We start from the raw sequence: 13,953 nt of genomic DNA on the forward strand, positions 1-13,953 counted from the left end.
TATATATATATATATATATATATATATATATATATATATATATAATTAAAACGGAACAGTAGAGAAAATCCGATCAGAATGACAAAATAAACAACTAAGTATCCACTGGAAGGAATCCCAATATCTGCAGACGGATCCGATTCGGCCTTCCAGGACTCATCAGTGCAGCTGGGGTATAGACCCAAAAGAAACGTTTGACCAGCTTAGGAAGGGCCCAAACCAGTCCCACTACCACTAATGATTACAGAGCCAAACCAAGGCAATATATGTTTTTATATATATATATATATATATATAATAATATACATATATTAATATATATATATATATTATATTATATTATTATTAATAATATATATTTATATGTATATATATATTAATGATACAAATAATAATTAAAATTATTATTATTATTATTATTATTAATAATAATAATACCGATTGATAGTTTTTTCTTTAATTTGTTCTTGAAACAGTATTTAATCAGTTGACATCTGGAGACAAGGCTTTTATTAACTACTTTTTCAAGATTGATTTTACTTTTTCCCCAAGCTCTGTATTTTTGATTGCGTGAAACATGAGTTGCTTAAAGGGATTGTTGTTCCCACGCCTGATAACATATGCTACAGAGTTTCTCTGTTGCAATTGGTAGAATTCTTCTATCGGCGGTGTGTTGGTGATTTGAAATAGCCGTTCCTTATTTGTAACAAATCCCCATTCTATTTCTTCTTATGCTTTATCATTCTTGTTACCCTCTGTTATCTCTTTCATTTTTATTTTGCTTTTTTTGCTTTTCTTAGATGGTGGATTCTTCCTTTTGAATCCGCCTATTACCATACACCTTAAAAGTTAATTTGTATGTGGCACTAAATAGTTGGAGTTCTGGTTTAGTTAGACGCCATGCATGGTAACCATAACTTAGCCGTGACTTGACCAGACCATCTAAGAAAATGATTCTTGTTGATAAAGTATTTTTTTATTTGTGAGTAGTTTACGGTGTTCACTAAAAGCAGCTCTAGCCACACTAACTTTGTGTGGCTTACCTTTACATCAATTTGTACATATTATAATACGTATTCACTATCTACTCGTCATTTAGTTTGATTATGTGATCTTGATACATGCCATCTGTTTTTTTCGTTCCAATTAAAAATCAAAAGTCTTCTTTACATTATCCTTCATCCCGTATTCAGTAAAAAATTGATGCAATATTATAATTGAATTTTGGAGATCTGTCTGTGGCCAACTATGGATATCGATGTCATCGGCATAACCCCTTCACAGTGATTGTAAGTGCCAGTCGATGCAAAAAAAATCCCTCTGATCCCTATTGGTAGCTTTGTTTGGAATGTTGAATGACATTTCCAGATTTTTTATACCTGTTTAGTCACATCTCGGAAGACACGAAGAGCATAATCAATGTACAGATTAAATAAACATGGTCCTTCATTCCCACCTTGTCTAACACCTGCCGTTGTTTTGAACTTGTCTTTTTCTTGATCTTTCTTTGCATTGTATACATAAGTACATTTGTACGGGCTTTCCAGTGTACACAGGTTTGTGGTATCCTGGTTGATTGAAATCTATTTTTCGGTGATCTCTGTGAGACGTTTTGGAATTAATGATATTGCTACCTTGGTAAAACGATGACCTATTGATATTCCTCTATTAGACAGGTAGAAATAGATACAAAATGCAAAAATTTGTTTTATTGCTGAAATATGTTCTTTTGTCTGTAACAATTAGCATATGCAAAATCTTCCTTGATCGGACAATACTAAATTACCTAATTTGCGTAATTTTAAAATAGCCGCCATTTGGAATCTTTGTAGTAAATTTTCTCCTTAACCGTTACATATTGAGCATATAAATGCATTGGGTACAAATACAAACATGACCCAAAAGAATTCGAATCACACACTGCCAGGTCATCTGAGTCTTTTTATGTGCAATTATAATTATTTGTAATAAATACGATATTTACATGTAAATATTTAGAGTAAACACTTGCATTTTTCTGCAAATATCCTGCATATTAAGAGGTTGCCCTTTGACCTAATGTCACAGAGAGGTCATTTTGCGGGTCAAATGTGTGATTCGGATTTTTTGTGATCAGTAGCAGTAACCAAAGTCTTGTGCCTCTTTTATAATTTGTTTAAAATAGGCAATATTCTGTGCCATTTTCACCATTGCAAGAGAACATGGTATCAGTGGCGGACCGTAGGGTAAATTGCTAGGTATGCTAGGTATTTGCATATCTAGGATGTGCGAGGGGCGTGCAAGCTCCACCCCCCCCCCCCCAAGTAAAAATACTCGCCCATTCCCCAGTCACGCCATCCCCCCAACACACAAATCATGCTCAAATAGATAAAAATCACCTCAAATCAGGGAACAGTGCAATTACATGGAAACCTCTCTTATTTGAAAATAATACTAGAAACAATGTACAAGGTCTTGCTGCATATTAAAAAAAAGTGAAACATTATCAGAAAAGTCTCGTGTGATTATAACAAAAACGGTACTGGGCTTGGATTCTACGGTACTTCGATGAAGCAGAAGCATATTCATCTTTATTTCACTTACCTGTGGTTTGTCTTGTGCTCAGATACGACGTTGTAATGACAATTTTCGGAGTTGTAGTCACTGTGGAGGGAGGAATATTCAGTTAGTCATTTGATTTTATCCCTGTGGTTATTATTTTGTTCGACCAAAATAATTAGAATTGGGCTTAGGCCTAGGCCGATATTTCAAATAATGCCGACTAATCAACCTTTATTTTCAAATTTCACTGTGATGGGAAAAACAGCATACCAGTATTTGTTCGTTGTTCGTATATCATACTTTACATTTTATCATAATTTTTGTAATAGCCAACTTACATTTCGTTCTTGAAACAGTATTTAATCAGTTAACATCTGGAGACAAGGCTTTTATTAACTACTTTTTCAAGATTAATTTTACTTTTTTCCCCAAGCTTTGTATTTTTGATTGAGTGAAACATGAGTTGCTTAAAGGGATTGTTGTTCCCACGCCTGATAACATATGCTACAAAGTTTCTCTGTTGCAATTGGTAGAATTCTTCTATCGGCGGTGTGTTGGTGATTGGAAATAGCCGTTCCTTATTTGTAACAAATCCCCATTCTATTTCTTCTTCTAAAGAATCATTCTTGTTACCCTCTGTTATCTCTTTCATTTTTATTTTGCTTTTTTTGCTTTTCTTAGATGGTGGATTCTTCCTTTTGAATCCGCATATTACCATACACCTTAAGTTAATTTGTATGTGGCACTAACTAGTTGGAGTTGTATATATATATTAATTATACAAATAATAATTAAAATTATTATTATTATTATTATTAATAATAATACCGATTGATAGTTTTTTCTTTAATTTGTTCTTGAAACAGTATTTAATCAGTTGACATCTGGAGACAAGGCTTTTATTAACTACTTTTTCAAGATTGATTTTACTTTTTTCCCCAAGCTCTGTATTTTTGATTGCGTGAAACATGAGTTGCTTAAAGGGATTGTTGTTCCCACGCCTGATAACATATGCTACAGAGTTTCTCTGTTGCAATTGGTAGAATTCTTCTATCGGCGGTGTGTTGGTGATTTGAAATAGCCGTTCCTTATTTGTAACAAATCCCCATTCTATTTCTTCTTATGCTTTATCATTCTTGTTACCCTCTGTTATCTCTTTCATTTTTATTTTGCTTTTTTTGCTTTTCTTAGATGGTGGATTCTTCCTTTTGAATCCGCATATTACCATACACCTTAAGTTAATTTGTATGTGGCACTAACTAGTTGGAGTTCTGGTTTAGTTAGACGCCATGCATGGTAACCATAACTTAGCCGTGACTTGACCAGACCATCTAAGAAAATGATTCTTGTTGATAAAGTATGTTTTTATTTGTGAGTAGTTTACGGTGTTCACTAAAAGCAGCTCTAGCCACACTAACTTTGTGTGGCTTACCTTTACATCAATGTGTACATATTATAATACGTATTCACTATCTACTCGTCATTTAGTTTGATTATGTGATCTTGATACATGTCATCTGTTGTTTTCGTTCCAATTTAAACTCAAAAGTCTTCTTTACATTATCCTTCATCCCGTATTCAGTACAAATTTGATGCAATATTATAATTGAATTTTGGAGATCTGTCTGTGGCCAACTATGGATATCGATGTCATCGGCATAACCCCTTCACAGTGATTGTAAGTGCCAGTCGATGCAAAAAATTCCCTCTGATCCTATTGGTAGCTTTGTTTGGAATGTTGAATGACATTTCCAGATTTTTTATACCTGTTTAGTCACATCTCGGAAGACACAAAGAGCATAATCAATGTACAGATTAAATAAACATGGTCCTTCATTCACACCTTGTCTAACACCTGCCGTTGTTTTGAACTTGTCTTTTTCTTGATCTTTCTTTGCAGTGTATACATAAGTACATTTGTACGGGCTTTCCAGTGTACACAGGTTTGTGGTATCCTGGTTGATTGAAATCTATTTTTCGGTGATCTCTGTGAGACGTTTTTGGAATTAATGATATTGCTACCTTGGTAAAAAGAGGACCTATTGATATTCCTCTATTAGACAGGTGGAAATAGATGTAAAATTGGCATTGAGTGATACAAAATGCAAAAATGTGTTTTATTGCTGAAATATGTTCTTTTGTCTGTAACAATTAGCATATGCAAAATCTTCCTTGATCGGACAATACTAAATTACCTAATTTGCGTAATTTTAAAATAGCCGCCATTTGGAATCTTTGTAGTAAATTTTCTTCTTAACCGTTACATATTGAGCATATAAATGCATTGGGTACAAATACAAACATGACCCACAAGAATTCGAATCACACACTGCCAGGTCATCTGAGTCTTTTTATGTGCAATTATAATTATTGGTAATAAATACGATATTTACATGTAAATATTTAGAGTAAACACTTGCATTTTTTCTGCAAATATCCTGCATATTAAAAGGTTGCCCTTTGACCTAATGTCACAGAGAGGTCATTTTGTGGGTCAAATGTGTGATTCGGATTTTTTGTGATCAGTAGCAATAACCAAAGTCTTGTGCCTCTTTTATAATTTGTTTAAAATAGGCAATATTATGTGCCCATTTTCACCATTGCAAGAGAACATGGTGTCAGTGGAGGACCGTAGGGTAAATTGCTGGGTATGCTAGGTATTTGCATATCTAGGATGTGCGAGGGGCGTGCAAGCTCCACCCCCCCCCCCCCAAGTAAAAATACTCGCCCATTCCCCAGTCACGCCATCCCCCCCAACACACAAATCATGCTCAAATAGATAAAAATCACCTCAAATCAGGAACAGTGCAATTACATGGAAACATCTCTTATTTGAAAATAATACTAGAAACAATGTACAAGGTCTTGCTGCATATTAAAAAAGTGAAAAATTATCAGAAAAGTCTCGTGTGATTATAACAAAAACGATACTGGGCTTGGTTTCTACGGTACTTCGATGAAGCAGAAGCATATTCATCTTTATTTCACTTACCTGTGGTTTGCCTTGTGCTCAGAGACGACGTTGTAATGACAATTTTCGGAGTTGTAGTCACTGTGTAGGGAGGAATATTCAGTTAATCATTTTATTTTATCCCTGTGCTTATTATTTTGTTCGACCAAAATAATTAGAATAATTGGGCTTAGGCCTAGGCCGATATTTCAAATAATGCCGACCAATCAACCTTTATTTTCAAATGTCACTGTGATGGGAAAAATAGCATACTAGTATTTGTTCGTTGTTTGTATATCATGGTAATGGCCTGATGTTACCATACCTTAAATATGAGAAAGGTAAGCAAATATGTAAATAAAAACACTACAATTTCAACGATATAACCTATAGGAAGTTTTTTATGACCTTCCTAAAACTTTAAATATCTGAAGGATATAAAAAAAAACCAGTGAAGAAGGAAGTATAACAGTAAAGAACAGTATAAGGAATATAAATGATTTTCATTAAAAGTTTTAGACCTAGTATGGCTCTTATAACGTGTATTGTATCTCTAGTTCATGAAAGTTTCTGTTACATGGTGTTTTTTAATCACTGAATCTGCAAAACAAGAGATAGTCGATACAGCATCCATAGAGCTGTAATATTTTGTTGGTAGCTGAATGTTGTAAATTATTGGGTTTAGAATAAGGGTTTAGATTAAATTTGATCAAGCAGCTTTAGCTCGAATTCAATACAGGACGTGTATAAAATCGTTATATGTTACAGCTTGTAAGTCTTGCTTATAGTGGAACAAGTGAACTTTAATAGATTCATTACTTCAACTATAAGTAATATACTAAACCTTACTAAACCGAGTATGACTTATCATTATATAGTTTTGGTAAATTCTCGTTTTAATTATAACCAAAAACGTTACTTCGTTTGGTATCCTTGGAAGTTTTTACTGAAATGTGTACCTTTCCTCTTTATATCGCTTACCTTTAGTTTGCGTTGTTGAGCTCAAAGGTGATGTAGTTGTAATCGTTGGTGCTGTAGTCACTGGTAATGAAATAATACCAAATTATTTCAAAACACACACTTTTTTAATAATTCATAAAAACAATAATAATCAGCCAAATGAGTAAAGTATCGCCTATCATTATAGTACACATATAATATGGAAGATTATTTTTGTTACACGCTATATGCATCAATATAATACAATAATCATAATAATTAGTGAACACAGTGCTCGAATATAGGACGATGATCGAATCATAAACTCCCCCTCAAAAACCATTTTTAACAATAAACGCCCGGCTGTTTATTCAAATAAATACGGTACATCTTCTTACAATATTAGTATATATAATATAATGTAATGCTAAATATTATTGCTACATATATTATATACATAAATATTCGTTATGCTAAAGAAAGACCGACATTGTTTCGACAACATAATCGTATACAACTGCATAATTGCATAAGTACATTTCATATACATTTCTATCTCATATTAGACACAGTGTACGTTTCCTTAGAAGTTTTGTTGTTTCGGTAAATTGTGCACTTGCTATAATTATGTGTATGTAATATATATATTATGACAACATACGTGTAGCTGTAGGTTGGGTAGACTCATCAAAGGTGTCTATGGCATATACTGTAGTATTTACATTTATACGACCTTCATGGCTGCCAGAGACCTTGTGTATTGCTTCAATGACTCCAGATTGTTGCCCGTACGATCCAGCTAATATTATGAAGTCCTAAAAAGAGGCAATTATTCCTAATTATTACAGCGGTATTTTTTTTTATTATCATTTTCTGGAGTTCAACGATGAAGCTGCATACTTAACTGTGATGTTAAACATACAAGAAAAGAGATAATATTGATCCAAAATGTTTCAATCATCTACCTGAAACACAGTGATGTCTTTGGCAGGATAAGTACTTGAGCCAACAATATTAACTTGCTCGATTCCATCATAGTCAATATAATATATGAGCATACTATCTTCACCAACGATATAAACTCTTTATGAAAAAACACAGAAGAAATAGTTTAGGCTATGTTACATAGTTTAATTCAATGCCTTATTCTTTATCTCACATTAAATAATATGAACTAGAAAATAACATTAAACCTATCAGGAAAATTAAATTTTCTTAATTTGCTTGCTGGTATTTTGTTCATTTTAATTGATATGATATTGTAGGACTTTTTTTTAAAGGTAATCAGACTGTTCCACACTCTGAGCCTTTTTTTCTTATTGTGTGGCAAGGTGGTAAGCAGTGGTGGTGCTCCTTGCCCCAGCGTTCGGAAGGTAAAACCAATTAAGTCTTCTCTGATAAAGGACAGTGCACGCAGTTAAAATAGGTAAACAATATTTAAGTAATGGAACGCCAGTTGAGAATGAGACCTGACAGATCTGGAAACGTTCAGCACCTTTATTGCTTGATTAAATATAACTTTCAAACCTACTACTATTAACAACAAGATGATTTTGTTTCAACAATATTTAAAGTGTTTATGACTGGGAAGCCTAAAGGGGGAAAAAAACACCAGTGTCATTGCGCTGCGTAAGAACGTGTAAATCCGGTGTGTAAGTGAACCAGAGAAGAATAACGGATAACTTATATTCATCTAAAAGATGCTATTGGTCTTTAAGCTGGCTAACGAATGCATCTCAATCTAATCTCTTAGAAATTCTCAGTAGCTGTATGAGGGATGGACATTAGAAACAATACGGTACATTGCACACCTCGTCCAAGTACATATTATGCTCTGCATAGAGTTGCCTCATTACAGTGTGTGCTCGACATTGGAGTACACATTGTGTAAGATGTCTGCAATTGACTTTCGGTCATAATTACTTATTTCAGAAGATTTGATTCTTACAAAGTCCGAAACACGGGCGAGGAGGCTCTTGGACTACTACGAATGTTGAGACTAAAGGCCCTTTCACATCTGTTCAGGTTCAAGTTCAGGTTCAATTTCAAGTTTTCTATACATGTTTTAGTTGTTTGATAACTGTAACTGTTCAACTCTACTCAGGCTAGGTAGTAGGCCTAGCCTAAGCTAGGAAGAAGAGTCAATTAGACCTAGGCCTAGACATGTACGAAGTTCCTAGGGGCTACTTTAGGCACGTAACTGTGACGTCAATCCTGGCCCCAATTTTGGAAAATACGATGCCCCGCTATTTGTCGTCTCTAAAATCTTTAGAACTTTTTTCATATAACATATATTTAACCGGATTTGCATTAGAAATTCTTTTATAACATCATCACCTAGATCTAGGCCTGATCTTGCCTCCATAGATGTCGCTGCACTCTCTCTCTCTCTCTCTCTCTCTCTCTCTCTCGCCTTACGTCGAAACTGTAGCTTTTGATTGGTCAAAAAGTCGTCTGGTAATCAATCAAATGGGGGAAAAATCGGTCACAGACCGATTTGATCCGGCAGCCGGAAGCTATAGCCGGTTGCCATATACCGTAACGGAGCAAATGTGAACAGAACCTGTCTTCAGCATGGATAAAATAGACATATTTAATTAGAGGGTTGAGAGTTTGAGACCTTTGTTCGTCACACTGCTTGTGTCTTCACCTAGGAGTATAATGGGTACCTGACTGGAGGTTAATGAATCGGAAAGACTACCATGATTATTTAAACTTTTATATGTTGTATTTAGAATTGCAAAGATATACAACCTTCTTTGAGCGTGATCAAGAGCGATTCCTGATGGATTTAACAGGTTTGTGTTGATAAGATCCTGGCGATTTGTACCATCTAGATTACAGCGCACAAGTTTTGTCGGTGATGTCTGCTCAGTCCAATATATCAATCTATTCAAAGAATTTGATAAACAAAGTGTATTATTTCTGGGTTAATTCTGAACAGTATATGTTATTGCTTTGTATATATTGACATTAAGGGTATACCACGAAATTTTTATTTCAAAGCTACAACACTATGGGATTAGGGGCATACCTTTGTTATGGCTTTCAAACTATCTTAGTAATAGATTTCAGATTATTTCCTCTGACGGTTTGTCTCTAATAAACTACCAATAGACTGTGGTGTTCCTCAGGGATTAGTGCTTGGCCCAATTTTGTTTTTAATTTATATAAATTATTTACCAAATTCGTCTGATTTTTTTTTTTATTTTAGATTATTTGCAAATGATATAAATCTATTTAAACCATTTATTGGTAATACTTTAGCTCTTGACGAGGTTATTTATCATTTTAAAAACGTCATAAAAAGGTGCAATGCCAACAAATTAACAATAAATGCAGATACAACAAACTACATACTCTTTCAGTCAAAAAAATAAAAGTTTTACTACATCTGGTTCTCTTAAAATTGCTTCAAGTTTAATCTCTGAATGTAATTTTGTTTCTTTCGTTGGAGTTAAGCTTGATAAGCATCTTAATTTTAAGGAACATATACATTACGTAAACAATAAAATTTAAAAAAAATGGTATTTTATTAAAGTTATGGCACTTTGTCCCCGAGGAAACATTGATTATGCTTTATAATTCTTTTATATTACCTAATCTGATTTATGGTATTGAGGTATGGGGCAACACATACAATTCCCACCTACAAATACTTTTACGCACTCAAAAAAATATGTGTAAGATGTATTACATTTTCAGATCTTAAAGCCCATTCTACACCTTTATTTTATTTTATAATCTTCGAATTCTATACATATATAAACTACATAATTTATTTATTTTAAATGTTATGTCTGACCTTTTAATCAAAAGATTGCCACATACTTTAACAGACTACTTTAGTAACATTAACCACACCCATGGAACAAGACTTAACCGTACCGTGATTACAATTTAGCTGTTCCCAACTGCAGAACCAATTTAGGTTAATTCAGAATCTCTTATACTGGTGCTAAATTTTGGAATCCCTTGCCATTTGAGTTGAAAGAGACTACCTCAAGAACAAATTTTGTTTCAAAAATTAAAGACATTTTCTTTAATGAATATTAATATGATGCCTTTTACATTTTTTTATACTATTAATTTATATTTTATCATATGTATTAATGTTTAATTTTAAAGTGGCTCAAGCTCGATTAGCTTTGGCTATTTTTCTTTGCTTCTATTGCATGCTATTGTACCCGTATTCTTTTTGTTCTTTTGTATGCAATAAATTGAAATAATTTAAAAAAAAATACATAAGAAAAATGAAACAAAGTAATAGCACCAACACAGTAAGTCTGTTTTTTTTTGTTTGTTTTTGTTTTTTTTTTTTTTTTTTATAATCTTAATCTTTTTCTATAATTATCATCTATTATATTTTGTATTTACTCTCCATTTTCTGGGCATATAGTTCTCTGCTGCCAATTTTCAAACGTAGCAATTAACAGTTGATACCATTACTTCTGATATCCGAAACTAAAGCTATTGCACATTTTTTGTAAAAGATATTTTACAGAATAATTTATATAACGTAAAGAGATATTGCTTCCTATTACATAAAGGCCTCTTTATATTTGAATTTTATATCAAATACAGCATCAGATAAAATGAAAGATAAGACTTTGGTATAATACTAGTAGACACAAACCGAGAAAATAAACGATCCTGTTGCTGATGATGAGATAAATATTTCCAAAATCGTTTTAAAAAAAGAACTATTACGACTTGACCTTGAAAATAAAGTAACTGAAACAATGCACAATTTACGTGGAATTACAAGAAGGTATTATGTAACTTTCATTTTAAAAAAAAAAGAGTGGCAGTGGAGATAACGGTTATTTTATTGCAATAAGATTACCTTGCATTTGGGTCTACTGCTATAGCCCTTGGACTAACGATATCATAGAACATTGTTGATTTAGACATTCCGTCATAGGATGAAACCATTAGAAGATTTTGAAGATAATCAACCCAGTAAACTTTAAGCGAAATCCAGTCAACAGCCATACCTAGTGTAAAAATTGTTAACACATTTCATATACATTTAGATAGTTGTATTGGATTTGGTCTAAAGAAATTGAAGACTTTCGTGACGGCTTATGTTATAATAATGTTCACAATATTTTATTTTGTATTCAACGTACCTTTTTAAATCAATGAACATTTCTGTTTAGCCCAGCCTCTTTAGTTTAAATGGGGAAAGAGTCATATTTCACTCACATTATGTTATTATGTGTAATAGAATGAAGAGGATAATTAGGTATAACGTTCCTAAATACTTAGAAAATATTAATTGTTTGTGTGATGAACCGTTAGGGTTATTCTTGTGCTACTCAGTTTTAGATGTCTGGGAGGAATGGGTAAGTTGGATTGATTACCACCATCTTTGTTTTATTATTAGGACGTGCACCCAATCAGCGTTTCTTATTTAAGCTAAAACATTAATGACATTATTTGTGGTGTTGTTTTGACATGGATCATGAAATGTGATTCAGGTATATATCAGAGGCGTTCAGTGGTGTCCAAGTTTCTTTATCTGCACAGCCAAGAATGGAATTTAACAAAGGTCAGTTCCTGAACCGACGCTTTTCACTCTATTCATAAATAGAAGCTAAAACAAGATTAAATCAGATGATAAACACATTATTTTGACTTATATTTATATATAATTCCCAAGCTGATGCTCGTCTCCTCCAACAAAACTGGGTTCGTAGCTGATATTATGGGCGCTTCCATTCAATGTGGAAAAGTGCAAAGTTATGTATACTGGTTATAAAAACCCAAATTTTTCATATTATTTGGTTGATAATAAAGTATGTATAACTAAAAGAGAGAGAGAAAGAGAGAGAGTGAGGGAGAGAAAGAGAGAGAGAGAGAGAGTGAGGGGAGAGAGATCTTGGAGTAGTTTGTAATGCCTATCTCAGGCACGGTATGAGTCATGTAGGATTAATGAGAGCATAGTTAGCCCAGGGGAAAGGGAACCACAAAGGGTTACTTGGCCGGAATGCAGGTACGAAAGCCTCGGAAAAATGTATGCATTGTCTTCAATGTTATGGTATTTGAGTGGTTTTTATATAACTAATATAATATCTACAGAATAAAACAAGCAATGGGGACATAGTGGTGTAGAACCGTCGGAAACTAGCAGCGAAAGGCCTGGAAAACTACAGTAGTTGTAAACTACTAGAAGGCAATTTTAATAATTACATACCTTATGCCTCCTAGCTGAACGAGTATTTACGAGAGCAGTTAAAAATGGATGGCTTTTAACTAGGCGTTTGTTGAACAAATTCAACGACCTTTAAAAGCATGCGTGTCGACATTACAATTGATTTAGAAATATGTTTTCAAAGAGAGTTTTTGATATGCATCCCCGTGGCATAAAGCAAGAAAATACCTGACTAAATAAATGGCATTAAATAATTACTATGGATACGAAAATATGGCTTGATGGGGAATAATATTTTTTCATTAGGTCTGAATAGGCAACAGTTAAAATTAATTGTTCTGTTTAACTGTTCCCTGTATTCATTGTGCTGGGTGATTAATATCCGATGCAATTGCGGTATTGTAAAACAGTCGTATGAATTTAAGACTTGATTTGAACTGAATAAACTTGTGCGAAAAATTCAGGACGAGTAAATTAGTTTCAATATGTCCCTGCTGCAACAATTAAAACTTTCTAATTTGAAATGTAAGCTTATAATTATTGATGTACCTAGCAACAATTATGCTAACGATAAATTCAATAATATATTCATAAAAAATTGTGCATTGGAAACGTTTGCCTCTAGTTCGTCAGTAGCCTATACTTCTTCTGTTCTTCTGTAACAATGCAGGCTTGAATCTACACATGAGAATTTACAAGAATAATATTGTCTGGCAGAGTACGAATTATTATATATATATTTTTTTCATATTTTTGCATTATTTCGTTGCATACTGTATTGTTAATCTGAATTTAAACACAATAATTACCATCAACCCGGCCGCTGGTATATGTGTGGATTATTCTCGAATATTGACCACCTTCAATTCTTACAACATATATTGATTTTATCATGTCTTCCGCGTAAAACAACAAATTACTGCGTGTGTCAACTGCTAAAGCTGTTATTATGTCATCAGTTCCGCTTAGAAAGTCAAAAATATATTGCTGTTTACCATCCACATCGGTATGAAGTAGAGAAGGATCAAATATTGAAATGGCTTCCACCCTTCCTATTACGCAGAGCGGAGGATAAAAACCACTCAAATCTGAAAAAAATAATAATAATATGAATGCTAAATTTTACAGTTGGGAGTGAAGTCACCCTTATTGTTTCTTCAATTCCAGTAGTTTTGTAATAAAAACCTGTTAATTAGTAAGTAAACGTTTTGAACATTTTTGGAAAAAGTAAATTAATCTTTTTTTTTGGAAAAGTAGAAGTTAGTAATTTTTAATTGATTAATGCAATTAACTAATAATCACAGTTTTATATAATGACGCCTTGTTCACCAACTGCATATACCATCGATACTTTAAGGCTGCATTT

The 13,953-nt window shown here is 33.2% G+C and overlaps 1 protein-coding gene across 3 annotated transcripts in view; it reads right to left on the minus strand.

The window, feature by feature from the left end:
* Positions 1–13,670, minus strand: part of LOC117124562 (low-density lipoprotein receptor-related protein 4-like) — a 26,720-nt gene extending 13,050 nt beyond the window's left edge. The window contains exons 1-8 of one of the 3 annotated variants that reach the window (XM_033270838.1): positions 13,397–13,670; positions 11,277–11,427; positions 9,185–9,319; positions 7,396–7,513; positions 7,092–7,245; positions 6,473–6,532; positions 5,534–5,593; positions 2,584–2,643 (exon numbers count right to left, since the gene is read on the minus strand). In XM_033270838.1, the coding sequence (XP_033126729.1) occupies positions 2,584–2,643; positions 5,534–5,593; positions 6,473–6,532; positions 7,092–7,245; positions 7,396–7,513; positions 9,185–9,319; positions 11,277–11,427; positions 13,397–13,481 (823 nt within the window). In that variant the 5' untranslated portion in view covers positions 13,482–13,670. The remainder of the gene's footprint in view (positions 1–2,583; positions 2,644–5,533; positions 5,594–6,472; positions 6,533–7,091; positions 7,246–7,395; positions 7,514–9,184; positions 9,320–11,276; positions 11,428–13,396) is intronic. The other 2 variants (XM_033270856.1, XM_033270847.1) reach the window with 2 other exon arrangements.
* Between the last annotated feature and the right edge of the window lie 283 nt (positions 13,671–13,953).

Source organism: Anneissia japonica, unplaced genomic scaffold (assembly GCF_011630105.1).
Source record: "Anneissia japonica isolate Jap-2015-1 unplaced genomic scaffold, ASM1163010v1 scaffold287765_len193233_cov156, whole genome shotgun sequence".
NCBI lineage: Eukaryota > Metazoa > Echinodermata > Crinoidea > Comatulida > Comatulidae > Anneissia > Anneissia japonica.